The sequence below is a fragment of the Argiope bruennichi genome, chromosome 10 (assembly GCF_947563725.1).
Source record: "Argiope bruennichi chromosome 10, qqArgBrue1.1, whole genome shotgun sequence".
Taxonomy (NCBI): Eukaryota; Metazoa; Arthropoda; class Arachnida; order Araneae; family Araneidae; genus Argiope; species Argiope bruennichi.
The window spans coordinates 111,139,980-111,157,463 of record NC_079160.1 but is presented as its reverse complement, the minus strand read 5'-3'; the positions used below and the strand labels follow the sequence as shown (position 1 = coordinate 111,157,463).

The 17,484-nt window shown below is 32.2% G+C and overlaps 2 protein-coding genes across 2 annotated transcripts; both read left to right on the top strand.

Moving 5' to 3' along the window:
• Positions 1–12,915: 12,915 nt before the first annotated feature.
• On the top strand, positions 12,916–15,198 carry LOC129987724 (uncharacterized). Its single transcript, XM_056095670.1, has one exon. It carries the CDS (start codon positions 12,916–12,918, stop codon positions 15,196–15,198), a length of 2,283 nt encoding a protein of 760 aa, XP_055951645.1.
• A 369-nt stretch (positions 15,199–15,567) lies between these two features.
• LOC129987723 (uncharacterized) lies at positions 15,568–17,037 on the top strand. Its single transcript, XM_056095669.1, has one exon. It carries the CDS (start codon positions 15,568–15,570, stop codon positions 17,035–17,037), a length of 1,470 nt encoding a protein of 489 aa, XP_055951644.1.
• Positions 17,038–17,484: the final 447 nt, after the last annotated feature.

The following is a 17,484-nucleotide window of genomic DNA, read 5'->3' as shown; positions in this document are numbered from 1 at the left end:
ATTAATATTCATATAATTCTTAGTATTTAATTTAGATATAATTAGCTAATAATTTTAATTAGTGCTAAGAAACAGAAATATTGAATTTTTTAAGAGTTCATAGAATTCTATTTTAAAGATTTTTAATTTTAAAATTCTTAAAACATTAAAAGAAATGCAACATACAAAAAGAGAAAATAATTGCTGTAATTTCTAAATATTCATAATTCTCATGAAATATATAATGGACAGTAGAATATAGAAATAATTGTTCTTGTTTCATACCAATATTTAAAAGTATGAACTAAAATTTGTAGAAACATCCTGCACTGTTTATTGGATTTATTACTTTTGAAGTTTGCTTCATAATACTGTTAGTGTATGGATATAATTATTATTAAAATAAATTTTTTAAATAGGGGATATTTTTCATGAAATTCCGTTGATAATGCATTCAAATATTGAGTGTTTAGCTTTTTTCTCAGTGCTTTGAAAAATTTTTAAAATCTGGTATTAGAAACAATAATTGAATATTATATTTCTTTTTAGTATTTTTATATGGCTATATTTTATTATTATGAATATGAATGTTATTGAAATATGTTGGTTATATTAAATATAGCACCTTTATAAACTGTTTTGCTAAATAATCACTTGGGCAAATATTGAAAAAGAAATTGCATACTATGCATAAAAGAAAATTGCTGCATTTAGAGATATTTGAAAATAACATCACAGTATTTATGATTTGTGTAGAATAGTACTTATGATATTTAAGTCAGAATAGAAATAAACTTTCCACTTTCTTTTTGTTTCTTATATTAATTCCTTTAAGTAGATTTAGAAAATTAATGTATAAGATTAATTTTTTTAACATTTCAAATCAAGGGTTTGTACTATAATAATTTTTAGTATTTTAGATAGGTTTCCTATTCTTTCTTTTATTGACTAATTCTCTGCTTTCAAGTCATTTCATATTTGTGATTAAATTGACTGATGATCTATGTTACCTTGAAACAAATATTTCATATTGAATAGAATGTCTATACTTATATTCATTTTATAAATATGTGTATATGCAAAAAGATTTGCATTATAAGTTATACTTATGAATGGCCTTTTCAAATATTGAGATAAAGTTCTGGCAAATTTTAAACAAATGTTTTCAAGTGAATTACTGATAGAAATTCTTCACCATTTTACATTGGTATTGCTTTAAACAAAATCATTGGTCCTTCAAATAGAAATAAAGTTCTTCATTTAGTCAATAGCTTATGCATTAAAATAATTTTTAATAAAATTATAAATATATAATAACTTTTCCTTATATAAAAGATGAGATTGTAATTTTGATAATATTGTCATTTCTCAAAAGAATTGGTGATATTCCTTAAGTCATATATTATAGTATTATAAAACTATTGTATATTAATAATATAGTTTTATTAATTAAATTACTAGTTGTTCAGTGTTATTTTTAAGTGTTTCTGTAACTAGCAGAAATGAATAAAAAAATGTTGTATTACAAAGGAATTTAAATAAACATTTCATTCAGCAGTTATTTTCAAACATGACTCCATTGCTTGAAATTTGATTTTAAAAAAAATTACACTTCTTAAATTATTGTACACTTTAAAAAGTTGCCTCCTCCCCCACAAAGTAGATTTAAGTTTTCATTTTGCAAGGAATTTCTCACACTTATATTGTTTCACTGAAGTTTCTTTTTCATGTTTGTTAATAATTATAAATCTCAAGATCATCTAAACAATATCCAAGTTAAAAATTAACCTTTTTTCATCATATATTTCAATAATAATTTTAAAAAAGAATCTGTGTCCTCTTTATTGAATAAAAACATTTGTAGATATTTGAAAAGGAAGAAGAGAAAGGAATGGCATTTGAAACCATCATAATGTGCATTACTTTTATTTTATGTATTATTTTATTTGATTTAATTTTAACCAATGAATTTTAAAATGCATAAAGCATTATTTTGTAATAGTGAGTTTTGAAATATAAGGAAATTTTATGTAGACTTTTAGAAAAATATAAAAATTAATATAAATTGGCTATTTGCAGAGAAGTGTAAATAATGGAAAAAAGTATGCCTAATGACTTAGTGGATTAAGGCATTTTTTCTTTCTTTAGAAATACCATACAAAATCATACAACAGAATTTATAAAAACAAAAATAGCTAAATAAAAAACAAGCTTCGATGAAATAATAAGATAAGATAAATTTTATTTCTACTTACTGGAATTAAGGGTTGCTATAAAGTAAATATTTTGTGAAACTGTCTAAATGAGTTCCTTAACCAAATAATTTTACATTACTAAACATTTACGACATGAAATTTACACATACCATTCTGAGGTCCTTTTCTTGTTAACTGTATATTTCTGTTATTTATTATTCTGTATAAATTATTTCTTAAAACATTTAATTAAGTAATGAAACTATATGTCAACTTTTAGTACTTTTGCTTGACTTTAAACTTGCTTCATCTTTAAACTTCTGAAATAATTATAGCAAAAAAAAAAAAAAAAAAGTATCATGTATGCCAGTTTAAATACTTATCTGTATGATTTTGTAATTTAGATCTATTATATAGAATAAATGCATTATTAAATCATTTAATTTTTTTTCAAAGATTTTGGTTTAAATATTATAGGATGCACCACTGATTTATAAATCATCCTTGTTGAAATAAAGTTCACTTAACATTACTCAGTCCTTTTCTTACTGATGAAGAAGATAGCAACTTGCAGGTTTGCCAGCGATATTTAATCTCAGTTAAATTGTTAGATATAATTTCATCTTCATAATTCCCTCAAATTGTCAAATATTAAGAAATGTTATTTTAATTTCTTTCATATGCTTTGTCTATTGTGTACATGGACCTTTCCAATAGAGACATGACAGCTTAAAACTTCTGAAATAATTACAGCAGAAAATTATTTTATATGGCAATTTAAAGTGTAAATACTTATTTTTTCAAAGATGCTTGTCTGAACACGGCAGGCTACATTGTTTAATTTTCATAGATTTTTAAATTATTGAGTCGTTTTCCCAACAATGAAGGAGATCTAGTCACCTTAGAGGACCATCTGGTTTATCAGGAATTTTGGTTGCATTTAATTTTACTTAAATCATATAAACATAGCCATTGTGGAGAGCATTTTACTTGTATCTCATAACAGTTTACCTGGTTTGAAACATGATGATAAAAATTGTATCATGGGTGGCTACTGTTGTGAAAATATCACAAGATATATTGACATTTAATTCTACATATTGGATATAATTTTTATATTTTAATATACAAAGAAATGAACTATCTAAAAAAATATTTTATTATAATTTGCCTATATTTATCTGCCATTGCTCTTTCATATGTTGGAGTATATTAGCATGTAATGTCGTATGTTATGCACAGACTTTGTCATTTAGATCTATTATATAAAATAAATGCATTATTGAATCTTTTTTTTTTTTTTCAAAAATAATACAGTGCACATTTTTATGAAAATCATGAAGTATTAGTCCTACAGAATTTCCATTGGTTAGTTTCTTATAAATGATAGAAACTTTCTTAAGGCAGTTCTGAAGGCAAATAGAAGTGGTGAAGATCATATCTACAGATGGTCTAATTCCTGTGCGTTAATGTCTTTTGCTGAGATGTATTTGGTAAGAATGCAAAACTACTCTTATTATAAGTAATGTTACCATAACACATGTATTATATGCATGTCTGATATTACTCTGATCAGAGATGTATTAAATCCTCTATTTCATCTTAGACAATGCAAGTTCAAAGGCATCCTTTTCCCCTCCCTAACTTCCAACACCTGATATTGTTTTTTTTTTATTGGTTTTTATTGTAGTCCCTATATAAGCAGTTTTAAGTAGTAAATTTTGTGGAATTAGCAAAACTTTTAATTTTGGGTCACTTTCAAAAAAGTTAGTTTCAGTATCTCTCCTTTTAAAAAAAAAATTGAAAATTTACATTTAACTGTTTACTTTTTTTTCTGCCTGACTGATAATAGTTTTCAGATATTTTTAAAATTTAATAGTCTTTATATTGTATTAAAATATAATCCATAAATAATAATGAGAAATTATATATTGCTTAAAACATTCATAAAGGATGTTTTTCATATCTTCATGGCATTCACAAATAGATCTAGTCTATATTATTTCATTCATATTGTATAATTTATATTTCTTATTTTTGATTGCTTTGAGATATTTCTTTTTATATCAAAATTGAAATCTATATATTTTTATGCTGAACTTCTCTCCACAGTCATGCAACTGTTGAAATAGATTCTTATAATAATGTCTATTTTCTAAGAAGGATATCTGTTAAGATCTTTTTCTGTCTGCATAACTATTGTAATTTAAGGAATATATATATATATATAATTGAATTGCTACATAAACAATTAAATATTGATGTCAAAAGCCTGCTGCTGTCATTTGCAAGTTTTGAGAGTGAATTGCCTGCTCAGATAATGGTTATTAGCTATATTTATGGGTTTAAAAAAAATGATAACTTTCTGAAACTTGATGAAAGGGAAATGTTATATAAGAAAAATTAACATAGCTTAAGGGAAATTCCTTAGAACTCCATGGAAATTTAATGAATATCCACTTTCTTTAGAAATATATTTCATACATTCAATTTTTATTTAATGTCAAAAGTTATATACCAAAGTTTTATATTTTTTAAAAACTATACTGCCATAAATATGTACTGAGAAAGTATATTCAATTGGTAAAGAATCATAACTATTTTCAATATATTCAGTTTGCATCTTAGGCAGTTGGCTGTCTATGTTTTCATTTATATATGCTTACTTTATATGTTCTCTATGTATATAATTCTTCTCTGACATTTATTTAAACAAAATCTGGAAGATGAAAAACATACCTTATGGCAGAGTTTGAATTTGGTTTTGAAACAGTTGTAGAATGATTCAAATCTCAAAATGGCAAGAATAAGTATTAAAAGGAAGAAAAAACTAGAAAAGCTTATTATTCTGGATTCATTAAAAAAAAAAAAAAAATACACATATATATGTGTATTTTGATGCACACACACACACATATATATATAAGTGTGTGTGTGTGCATCAAAGAAATAGACCACAATTTTTTTTCTAAATTTTGCTTATTTATTTATGCATTTATTATTATTACTCACTCTAGATTAATGAATTTAGAAAGAAGAATGAGAAGGGGAAAAAAAAAAAAAAAAAAAAAAACCCTCCTGTGATGCAAGTTTAAAAAAACAAGAACAACTAACTAATATTGTTTCCAAAGGGACCTCAAACTTCTTATAATAGATCCTATCAATTACCACAACCTTACTTTGCAGTTTGATCAAAGAAAATAAGCTGATGCTTCCATTTTTATGGTTATTATTTTTTTAACAATAGCCCTTACACACATCTATATAACTCTCAACAATGATAGCTGAAATATCTCAGGACCTTCATTTCATGGCAATGTCATGAAAAAGTAATAAAATATTTAAAAAAAAAAGTTTATCAACACTTTTTTTAAATACTATTTAAAAGCAATCAACATTTTCTTTTCTTTTGCTTGTTCAAATTAATGAATCTTGTGAATGAAATTCACACCTTTTGAATCATATAAACAATCAGTGAAAATATAATTATTTTTATTATTTTCTGTTTTCCAAATCATACAAATATTAACTATTATCATCTAAATATTACAATGACTCATTTTCACAATAAAGTTAAAAAAAAAAAAGTTGAATTATAAGAAAATGAAATATACTAACCATTAGTGTAGACTTATTTTATAATATTTTGATTTTTTTTCTTTAAATATGATTAATATTTATTAGTTTTATCTAATAGGTATAGAGATAGAGACAGAAAGAGAAAGAATACTTTCGCGACCAATTGGTTCGCTAAAATTAATGATTGCTAGAAATTTCGATAAGATATTTTATATAACATGTCCATGTATACCTTAGCTAAATAATATACCAATATTATTATGTAGTATACCATACATGCCAAATCTTTCTATTTTGATCATTAACAATGGAGAAAAAAACTGCGATAAAATATTAATAACAATAATGAAAACGATTTAAGAACAACATAAAGTGTTATTGAAAAGATAATTTTATAAAATTTTATTATGATATAAAAATTCTTTTTGTTTTGTAGTATTTTCACAAATTATTTCAGAAAAACGCAAAAATTTTGTTTAAATTAAAATTTCTAAGGATGAGAAAACACTCCTAGGGTTTCACTTCTTTAAAATACTTGTCCAAGTTAAGTAGCTCTAGGTGAAATGATCTGGCCTATAGAGTAACAATACATCACATTCCTATTTGTGATTATATATAATAGAGAGAGAGAGATTAATGGATACATGTTTATTTGATAGATAAAATGAGTTGCTTTCTCTTCCATACCAGACCCAGGAGGTGGAGGTGGTTCTGATTCGCTTTTTTTTTTCTGATGAATTGTAAAAATCAAATTTGAAAATTCATCACAGAAGTGTCCCCAATTAGAAACCTAATAAGGCCTAGTCCCCATCATTTGCAGATATGAAAATGTTATCACATAAACATAAATTCAAATTATGTTAGCACTCAAAGTTTTCTGTAATAGTTTCAAAGATGAGTTCTATGAAGTTAGTGGCATCAAAAGTTTCAGTGACTTGTAAATTATGGTATTTTTGATTTGCAAAAAAGCAAATGAAGACTCCGCAGTAGTAGCTATCTTTTTGAATCATATGACGTGGAGTAATCAATTTCCAGTGCTTTGTGTTCAGCAGTTTTTTAATTAATGCACTCCATTCACTAATTAATATGCAAATATTTACATTTGGACCTAATGGATCATATAATTCAAGCATTTTTTTCTTTTATACTAGCTATTAAAAGAATCCTATGATTATCTAAATTCACCGGAATTAATAAAAAGTTCATTTTCTGTATATCCTGAATCACTGGAAAGTTCAAGATATCTTTTTTATGGAAGGGTAAAGTTGAATGAATTGAGTCTATTGCGCGTCTTTACATGCTTCTGAATCTTTAGTTAATTTGAAAAAAAAAAAAAAAAAAAAAAGCATCAATGATTTCATCATATAACCATCCTATCTTAAAAGATGGAGAGAGATTGCAAATATTCTTCTTCGCCTGTTGTTAAACTTAAGTCAAGCGATTTCAGCATATAACTGGAAATGTTTACATCATTTATTTTAATAATTGTTTCGCATGGGTTCTTCATAATTTTGTTTATTAGTTTTTTTTGCTTGAAGTATCAACTGTTTTTTTTATTGAAACATCATCCGTTAAAGTGTTAAGAGTAAGTATCACTATCTTCTTCCAAAATTGGTTGATTCTTACTACTAATTGGAAAATTTTCTACAGAATTAGACATTTCATTTTCAGTTTTATTTTTCCTACTGCCTTCATTTGATATTTATTTTTTCTTATCGCTAATGATCAAATCATTGGTATTTTTCCCTTTTTTAGAAGTTTCAGTTAGATTTTTTTTTTTTTTTTTTTTTTTTTTTGCTTTTTGTAAACTTTTTTTTTATTTCTCTTTTGAGAAATTCCATAAAATTTCATTTGGGTCCTCATTTTCTTATTCGATGGCACTGAATAATGAGGCATTTGGGGAGCATTTCTTGAGGCTGCTTTGAGTCTGGGAAGAAGCAGAGTACATTCCACTGAAGTCAGAATTTAAATAATTTTGCTTAGTAATCAATTCTCTTGCATTTATATACTTAACTAAATAACATGTATTTTCAAGATATATATATATATTTCTTATATGTAGCATTAAATTTATCAAATTAACATCAATTATAAATGCTGATAATAGTCAATAAGAAAATTGGATTTTCAGTAGTTAGTGAAGGATTTACTTCTTAAATAAATCTAAGAAATTTATTCACTTTCACTAAGTATTTTTATATCAGTTGTTAATTTTAAGTTAGGAATGATATATATATATATATATATATATATATATATATATATATATATATATATATATATATATATATATATATATATATATATATATATATATATATATATATATATATATATATATATATTTGCATCTGGAGTTTGTTTACTTACATCAATTAAATTTAGATAAGATTTTGCAGGTAAAATGTAATGCAATATTCATGTAAACATTTTACGCATATTTAAAATTATCAGAAATTTCATCAAATATCAATAAAGTAAATTAGAAATGCACTCATGATTTTGTTTGATTGTCCCCATTTGTTTTTAATGATAAATCACTTTCCGATTTCTTTTTCTTCGAAAGGTTTTTCTAAAAAAATTACTGGAATAGCTTTGAGTTTCAATTTCTTACATTTAGTAAATGGACACATACTGAATGAATTCTTCAAAATGATCGGAGCATATCACGACTTCCAAGAAGGCGTAAAACCTTCTAATTCGAAGCTAATAACCCAGTCAGGATTGTTGAAAGAGGTAAAAGTTTAAGGTACGGACCCTCGCCAAATTCTACAAAATTCGCCAATTATCCTCCATCTTAGATTGCTCCAAAATGGCGCTATTACACCCATGTGGTTCAAAAAAATTTTTTAATTAATAAAATTAAGGAAGAAAAAATTAGTCTTTAAAACTGAGAATGGTCTTAAAAAGGGTAGAAATTAATACATTTTAACGCAAAATGAGACAAAATTTCCATGAAATTCAACGAATTTTCCCAAAGACTTAAAGAATAATTTGTATTAGAACACAGGATAATTAATTATTATTAAATAAAATATCATTAAAAAGACGAAATGAAGCAATTTTTACTTAAAAAATGATAAAACAGACAAAAAATTAACCCTTTTAACGATTCTAATGCCCCCCCCATCCCCTTGATTAGCAAATACTAAACATATTTAAAGCCCAAAAAGAATACATAAAAATGGTCAAGAAATGAACGAAATAACTAAACTAGTCATTCCTCGTCAGGAGAAGCACACGTTTGCGGAGTATACAGCTCGCCGATACCGTGAAAAAACACTTTAAACAGTGCCCGATAACTGCACTCATAGGTGCGGCGGAACATGTAAGTGGCAAGATATGAATCAAATTGATCCTTGCACTTATTTGTTCCGTCCTTTTTCATCTTGGATTTGATGCCGCTCCAGGTGCCTTCGATACTGTTGGTGTGAACACCCGTGATGGGATCTTTGAAATTTTTAGGATGGTACACCGTGTGGTGAACGTATCCTTCGGCCGTTAACGGGTTGTAAGCCTTCCAACAATCCGAGAGGACGATGCTCCCTAGCAAAACATTATTATTATTTTTTTTTGTAACTTCGATCAACGTGTCTGCCGTTTGATCCTCCACAACTTCAAAAAAACACCTATTACTCCCTCTTTCAATTCCTCCAACCACTCATTTACCTCTATTGTACTTCCTTTTGCCAAACTTGCTTTCATCAATTTCCACAATCACACCTACACCACCAATCTTATTATACTCACATAACACAAGCATACTCATACACACTTCACGACAAAAACTCTTCCAATCAGCCAAAGTTGGTTTACTCAAGTACGAAAATTCATCAAGTATCCATTTTGTAGGTGTCTCTTTCACCCACAAATAGGTTAAGATTAAAGCTTCGGGGATAGACAAATGACTTCGAGTAAACCAACTGCCCTTTCTCACAGATCTTTTAAAATAGTGCACACTATCACGACAAACTCAAATCCATCCATCATTCGAATCAATCCTTTCAATCAAATTCATCTTTTTCCCACATTTACAACACACATACTCATTAGCAATCAATTTTTCATTCATACGCCATTTGATCACATCCAGTTTCGGATCCTTTCGTAAAAAAAAAAAAAAAAAAAAAAAAAAAAAAAAATCATACAAACTAACATCGTCATCGAGTTTCTTTTTCAATTTCAAACCGAGGCAATTTCTTAGCGATAGCACCTATCGCGAGAAGCACCTGGAGCAAAGGGGAGGGGGTAATCAATTACAGGCACGTGGTCACAAACTAACCCTATCGACGAAGGGGACAATAAAAAAACGTCTGACCCTAAAGGTGGGTTCAGACGAGGCTTATTATTGCGCGCAATAGAAGGTCACGCCTACTTCAGGAAAATCACGTGACTGCAACGGGACAATGGCAAATGGTTGTCCCGTCGGGACAACTATTAGCCATTGTCTCATCAACGTTGTCTCAACTGTTCACACGGGGACAATGCAGGGACAACAGCAGAGAGACAACAATTGCGCGCAACTGTGTTAGCCTCGTGTGAACCCACCTTAACGGAGTGACAAGTCGAAAAGAGCGACCCCTGACCCTTGCTGAACAGACCACTTTAGGGTTGCCATTGGATAGCCAACGGTTCAAGCAGGGGTTACCATATTTGGCGATATATCGCCAGGAAAAATTGAAATTTCACGCTGTACCTTAAGGTGGGTTCACACGAGGCTTTTTATTGCGCGCAAACGTTGTCTCTCTACTATTGTCCCCGTGTGAACAGTTGAGACAACGTGTCGGGACAATGGCTAATAGTTGTCCCGACGGGACAACCATTTGCCATTGTCCCGTTGCAGTCACGTGATTTTCCTGAAGTAGGCGTGACCTTCTATTGCGCGCAATAATAAGCCTCGTCTGAACCCACCTTTAAACTTTACTTAGACCTTGAAAGGAAACTAAAGAAACATTTAATCAAGACAATCACTCTCGTGTTTCGCATTAGAGCATCCAACAGCACACCAGTATTTCATCTTTTAACATATAAAAGAGGAAAGAAAATGACTCAAAATTATAACTTCAAAAGTAAACAAAAAATTCCGCTTCTAAAGATAGGACGTTCGCGAAAGAACGGGCCATCTAAATGAACGAACTGAATCGAGTTGCTATCTTCTGAATATTTCGTTCGTTGGCGGACGACTGTGTGGACCCGGCTATTCCCGTTTATTAGCTGTGTGGACCTGGCTATTACCGTTCGCAAACGACAGTGTGGACCTGGCTATTCCCGTTCATTAGCTGTGCGGATCTGGCTATTTCCGTTCGCGAACGGCGGTGTGGAACTTGCTAATTTCATGTGTGAACCTCCTAGAGATAAGAAGACAGATGTTTCTGGTTAAGTCTGCAAAAGAATGAGAAAGCGGGGGCGGGGGGGGGGAGGGAACGTTTCAATATCACTAGCAGAGTTGACCTTGGGTGATTACACGGTGTTTAGCTCTTTTATCACAACAAATTTTGGTCACTCGTCTAGCAAAAAGGAAGTGATTTATAAGTGGTGTAACATGTTGTAAAATATTTCACTCTGTTTATTTTTTGTCTTATGTGTGTGTTCAATTTAAGATTGTGCAATATTATTTTCAATATCTGAATACAAACCGTCCACCTATAACCTAAGAATTATTTGTTTTGTTTTGATTTAGCTTGTGCTGTATGGCAACATCTTGTAAATAGTGTAGTTTGTTTTGAATGTGTTTTGTCCGTTAATAAAGAACTGTGATATGCAATCAGGGTCGTTAATTGCATTTAAGAACACTGATTAATACACTTTTTCGTGAGTATATCACTCATCTGGAGATCTTTTGATCATTTGAGTGAATTGTAATAGAAAAGGCGTCCGCAACGATATTTTTACTGACATTGTTTACATTTCTGGCGTCCGCGACATGATATTGTTTTTGAATACAAACATGTTTAAAACAGCTAAGGGCTTCTTGAAAGAGGACTTGTTGTTTGTAGCAGAAGAAATTGGAGAGACACTGCCTGATAAGGTAAAAATTTCAGAACTGAAAGATATTATTTTGAATAGCAAAGAGTATTTGGATGATCCAGACTTTGTGACAAATATTTTAGTAACGGCCGTGAGCCAGCGAAAACTAAAAGAAGAACAAAAACAAAAGCAAACAGAATACGAAGAAAGTGGAAAAATAAGAGAACACGAACTAGAATTGGCGAGAATCAGAGCAACGTTGCCAATTATAGGTGAGTCTCAAAATACTGTTATATCTGGTGCTAAAAAGAAATTTAATCTGCCAAAATTAGAATTTAGACAGTTTAATGGCGATATTAAAGATTGGCTACAATTTTGGAGCCAATTTCAACACATTCATAACGATGATGAAATCGCGCCTGAGAACAAATTTCAATATCTTGTGCAAGCTACTGTAAATGGATCACGAGCCCGAGAAGTAGTAGAAAGCTTCCCGGCAACAGCAGCCAATTATGCCAAAGCAGTTGAAAGTTTAAAAGCACGATTTGGGAGAGATGAACTATTAGTAGAAGTTTATGTTCGGGAATATTAAAGCTGATAATCTCAGTTCAGAAACATGAGAAAATATCGATGACATCTCTCTATGATAAACTCGAATCTTATCTGAGAGCCTTAGAGACTTTAGGAGTGACTACTGATAAATGTGCTTCAATTCTTTATCCCATGGTGGAGTCTTGTTTTCAAGAGGACTTTTTGAAAGCATGGAATAGAAGTGCTTCTTCGGCAGTCTCAACTGATGCTAAAGACCGTTTAACCAACTTGATGACTTTTCTTAAAGCAGAAACGGAGGGCGAAGAAAGAATTAACTTGGCTATGGCTGGTTTTGGCTTGGGTGCAGATGAAAATCGCCAATCATTTAAGAAAAAAGTAAGAGATTTTCCAATGAAAAAGGTACCTACAGATGCCAATTTATTGACTACAGCTTCAAAAGAAGTGAAGAAAGAATGTGTTTTCTGTACTGGGAAACACTCGAGCCCAGACTGTTTTCAAGCTCAGAAGATGAGTTTGGCTGAAAAGTATGATATTTTAAGAGAGAATGCTTTGGTGTTTTGCTTGCTTAACACCAAAGCATACATCTCGTTCTTGTAAGGCATTTTTAAGATGTGTAATATGTGGGAAAAAGCATGTCCCACTTATGTGTGAGTCTCTAGAGGCTAAGAATCACGATTCATTCAAGAGTGAGAATAAGAGTCCAAATGTGGAAGTTAATATGGCCAACAACACTTCTAGTCCCAGGGTGTTCCTCCAAACGTTGAAATTAAAAATGGTGTGTGGTAACAAAGAAATTCCAGTTAGGGCAATTCTAGATTCTGGGTCACAAAAGACTTATGTATTAAAGAATGTTGTTGAGAAAATGGGATATATCCCACTCAGAAAAGAAATTCTGATGCACTCATTGTTTGGGGGCATTAAATCTGACAAGTGCGACCATAATTGCTATAGGATAAAACTGAGAAATCAAGACAACAGTGTTACATGCAACCTGGAAGCATTAGACCAGCCATCTATATGTGACAAAATTTCATCAGTCACTCCAGGTTCATGGATTACAGAGCTCCGTGAGATGAAGATCAGGCTATCAGATGTAGGGGAGGAGCCACAATCTGTTCAAGTGCTTCTTGGTTCAGATGTGATAGGGAAGCTCATGACTGGCCAGCGTAGAGTTCTATCCTGTGGGCTTGTTGCCATGGAGACACTACTTGGCTATACTCTGTCAGGTAAAGTTCCTGAAAATGAGATGTCATCATACAATGCTATGCTGGTGGCCTCCCTATTTGTGAAAGAGATGGATATCTCCCAATTATGGAGATTGGATTCCTTGGGGATCCAAGATCTTTCAAAACAAAAAACTAAAGAGGAGCTTCATAAAGCGTCGATGGAGCACTTCTTAAGAACTGTCAAGGTCGATGAAGAAGAGCGATTCCTTGTCTCCCTACCTTGGCTTGACGGTCATTTGCCTCTTCTAGACAACTTCAATTTGGCACTCAAAGGGTTGCAAGTGACAACCCATAAGCTGAAGAAGGAAAACTTATTTCAAGAATACGGTGATGTCTTTAAAGAATGGGAACGAGAAGGCATAATTGAAGAAGTTCCCCAAGAGGAAATAAAGTCTGATTGTCACTATCTGCCCCATCGACATGTGGTGAAGCCGAACAGCACTACGAAAATTAGGCCCGTCTTTAACGCTTCATCAAAACTAAAGGGAGCGGCCAGTCTCAATGACTGTTTGCAAAAGGGATTAAACTTGATTGAATTGATCCCTTCCATGTTAACAAGGTTTCGACTGTATAGGTTTGGCATTTCGGCTGATATACGGAAGGCCTTCTTACAAATAAGTCTATATAAGGAGGATCGAAATTTCCTGCGATTTTTGTGGCACAGTGAAGAAGGAGAGCTCATACATTACCGACACTGCCGAGTGGTGTTTGGTGTTTCCAGCAGCCCGTTCTTGCTTGGGTCAACAATCCAATACCACTTGGAGAGAAAGTTGGAAGAAGCGCAGCAAGGCCGTACAAGATACCCTGAGTGCATTATGCAAAAGTTGATGAACAGCTTTTACGTGGACAATTGTTTAGCAAGCGTCAAAACCCAGTCGGAGCTAGAACGATTTATTGATGTAGCCACGGAGATCATGGCTGAAAGAAAATTCGACTTACGAGGGTGGGGGCACTCTAGTCCATCTGATCCAATAACAAGTCCTACAATCACCTTGGAAACGATTTGGGACAGACATTGTGATACTCTTTCAATAAATATTCCTGATTTGAGAGAACTAATGGAAGAGGTAATCACGAAAAGAAATATTCTTGCTGCTTCCCACAAAGTGTTTGATCCCTTGGGGATTACTAGTCCAATGTTGCTACTACCAAAACTTTGGCTACAAAATTTGTGGAAATCTAAAATCGGTTGGGATGAAGAAGTAGATCTAAAAACACGTCAAGATTTTTTGAAGTGGCTAATGGAGCTGGAATATTTGAAGCATGTTAAAGTACCAAGATGGTTACACTGTGATAGCGGATTTGAGCACATTTCATTGCATTTTTTTTGCGACGCAAGCAAACTAGCCTATTCTGCGGTTGTTTTCCTACGAGTTGATAGTGGAAACTCTGTACACATACAACTTGTGCAGAGTAAAACTAGAATTGCACCTTGTGGGAAAAAGGAAACAACTATTGCAAGGCTGGAACTTCTTGGTGCTGCTATATCTGCTCGTCTTTCTTCCACTGTCTTGAAAGAGTTTCCAACAGACAATGTTTATTTCTGGACAGACTCTACTACTGTGCTGGCTTGGTTGAAGAGAGAAGAACAGTGGGGGTGTATTTGTTTACAACCGTGTTCAAGAAATTCGAAAGCTGACACCAGTCAAAGCCTAGAGACACGTTCCTGGATCACTGAATCCAGCAGACTGTCCGAGTAGAGGGTGTTCAACGAAGCAGCTTTGCAGTTCGAAATGGTGGGAAGGTCCCAGTTGGTTGTATCTTTCGTCTCATGAATGGCCTGTTAGTGATGTGGTAGTAGATGTCAATGAGGAAGAAGTGAATAAAGAGAGAAGAGCTATCGTGACCTCTATGGTGAATATTCAAACAACCGATATAAAGAGTGAATATTTTTCCACATATAGTAGAAACATCAGAGTAGCGGCATGGATTCTACGTTTTATTCATAACGTTTCAAATGCAACCAAGCTAAAAGGAAGCTTAGTCTATGAAGAATTCAGACAAGCAGAGATTTTGTGTTTCAAGTCCATGCAGTCAAATGCCTTTCAAGAAGAGAAACTCTTGCTAAAATGCAAGCATTTAAAGATGAAGATGGGCTTCTGAGAATAAGAACCAAACTAGCAGATAGTTGTGAGAAGGAAGATTTCAAGTTCCCAATTCTCTTACCTGCCAATGATGTTGTAGTGAAATTAATTCGAGAGGAGCATATAAAAGCAATGCCTGTAAGCTCTTCAATATTACTCGCCCGGCTTAGAGAGAAATTTTGGATAATTAGAGCCAAAAGATTAGTAAAGCAGGTTCTTTCTGAGTGTGTGATTTGCAAGCGTTATAAAGCTAAACATCTTGAAGTGCCCTTCGCTCCACTGCCTAGAGATAGAGTTACTCAGACAAAGGTATTTGAAGTAACAGGTGTAGACTATGCAGGTCCTCTTTATCTTAAGTCGAAAGGAAAGGCCTGGATTGTTTTATTTACTTGTGCTGTCTACAGAGCAGTGCATTTTGAATTAGTCCGATCACTCACTACTGATACTTTTATTCAAGCCTTAAGGCGATTCATTGCGAGAAGAGGCAGGATTTCAGTACTTTACAGTGACAACGGTACTAATTTCGTAGGGACAAATAATGCTTTGCGAGCATTAGATAGGGATAAAATTGCTGTGTACTCAACTGCTCAGAAAATCACTTGGAAATTTATCCCACCCACAGCAGCTTGGTGGGGTGGATGGTGGGAGCGTATTGTGAGAATGCTCAAGGGGCTTTTACGTCGAGTGTTAGGAAAATCAATTGTAAATTATGAAGTGCTCCTAGCCATCTTATGTGACTGTGAGTCCATAATCAATGCTAGACCGCTGACATACATACAAGATGATCCAAATGAATTGCTACCTTTGACCCCAGCCATGTTTATTCACGGAAACAGTAACTATGAAACGCCAGATTTAGATAAAGTAGATCGATCTTCGTTGGTAAAGCGCACCAAATATTTGCAGAAGTTGCGTGAAGATCTTAGACAAAGATTTAGCAATGAATATCTTGCTCTTCTGGTCAACAGAGGGACAAGGAAAAGTGATGTTTTAGAAGTGGGCGATGTTGTACTGATTGGTCATGACAATATTCGACGCACTGACTGGCATCTTGGTGTTATCTTGGAGGTTTATCCTGGCAAAGATGGTGTCCCTAGAGTAGCGAGAATTAGAACCTCCCATGGTGAGAGGATTCGTCCCTTCCAAAGGCTTTATCCATTGGAAGTGTCAGCAAAAACTGAAATTGGTGTTTTGAAGGTCATAGGAAAAAGCGGCTTATCTGTTGAGAAGACACCTGATTTACCTACTGACCATGTTCCTGATTTACCTACTGACCATGTTCCTGATTCACCTGCTGATCATGTTCCTGATTTACCTGCTGATCATGTTCCTGATTTACCTGCTGACCAGGTTCCCAATTCTCCTGTTGAAAGGACTGATATTTCTGAGGAGATACACCATACCAAAACCAGATTAGGAAGGACCATAAAAGTTCCTCGTAAATTGGACTTGTGAACTCCTTTCAATTTTACAGATTTCACGAGGAATTAAATATTATAAATTTCAATTTGTTTTATATTGCAAAGTTCAGTTTGTAACCCTTCACTTTGCAAGGTGGGAGTATGTAACATGTTGTAAAATATTTCACTCTGTTTATTTTTTGTCTTATGTGTGTGTTCAATTTAAGATTGTGCAATATTATTTTCAATATCTGAATACAAACCGTCCACCTATAACCTAAGAATTATTTGTTTTGTTTTGATTTAGCTTGTGCTGTATGTCAACATCTTGTAAATAGTGTAGTTTGTTTTGAATGTATTTTGTCCGTTAATAAAGAACTGTGATATGCAATCAGAGTCGTTAATTGCATTTAAGAACACTGATTAATACACTTTTTCGTGAGTATATCACTCATCTGGAGATCTTTTGATCATTTGAGTGAATTGTAATAGAAAAGGCGTC

What these genes read in the sequence shown, in the direction of transcription:
- LOC129987724 (XM_056095670.1), top strand. Translation starts at nt 12,916, where the DNA reads ATGTGTGAGTCTCTAGAGGCTAAGAATCACGATTCATTCAAGAGTGAG.
- LOC129987723 (XM_056095669.1), top strand. Translation starts at nt 15,568, where the DNA reads ATGCAAGCATTTAAAGATGAAGATGGGCTTCTGAGAATAAGAACCAAA.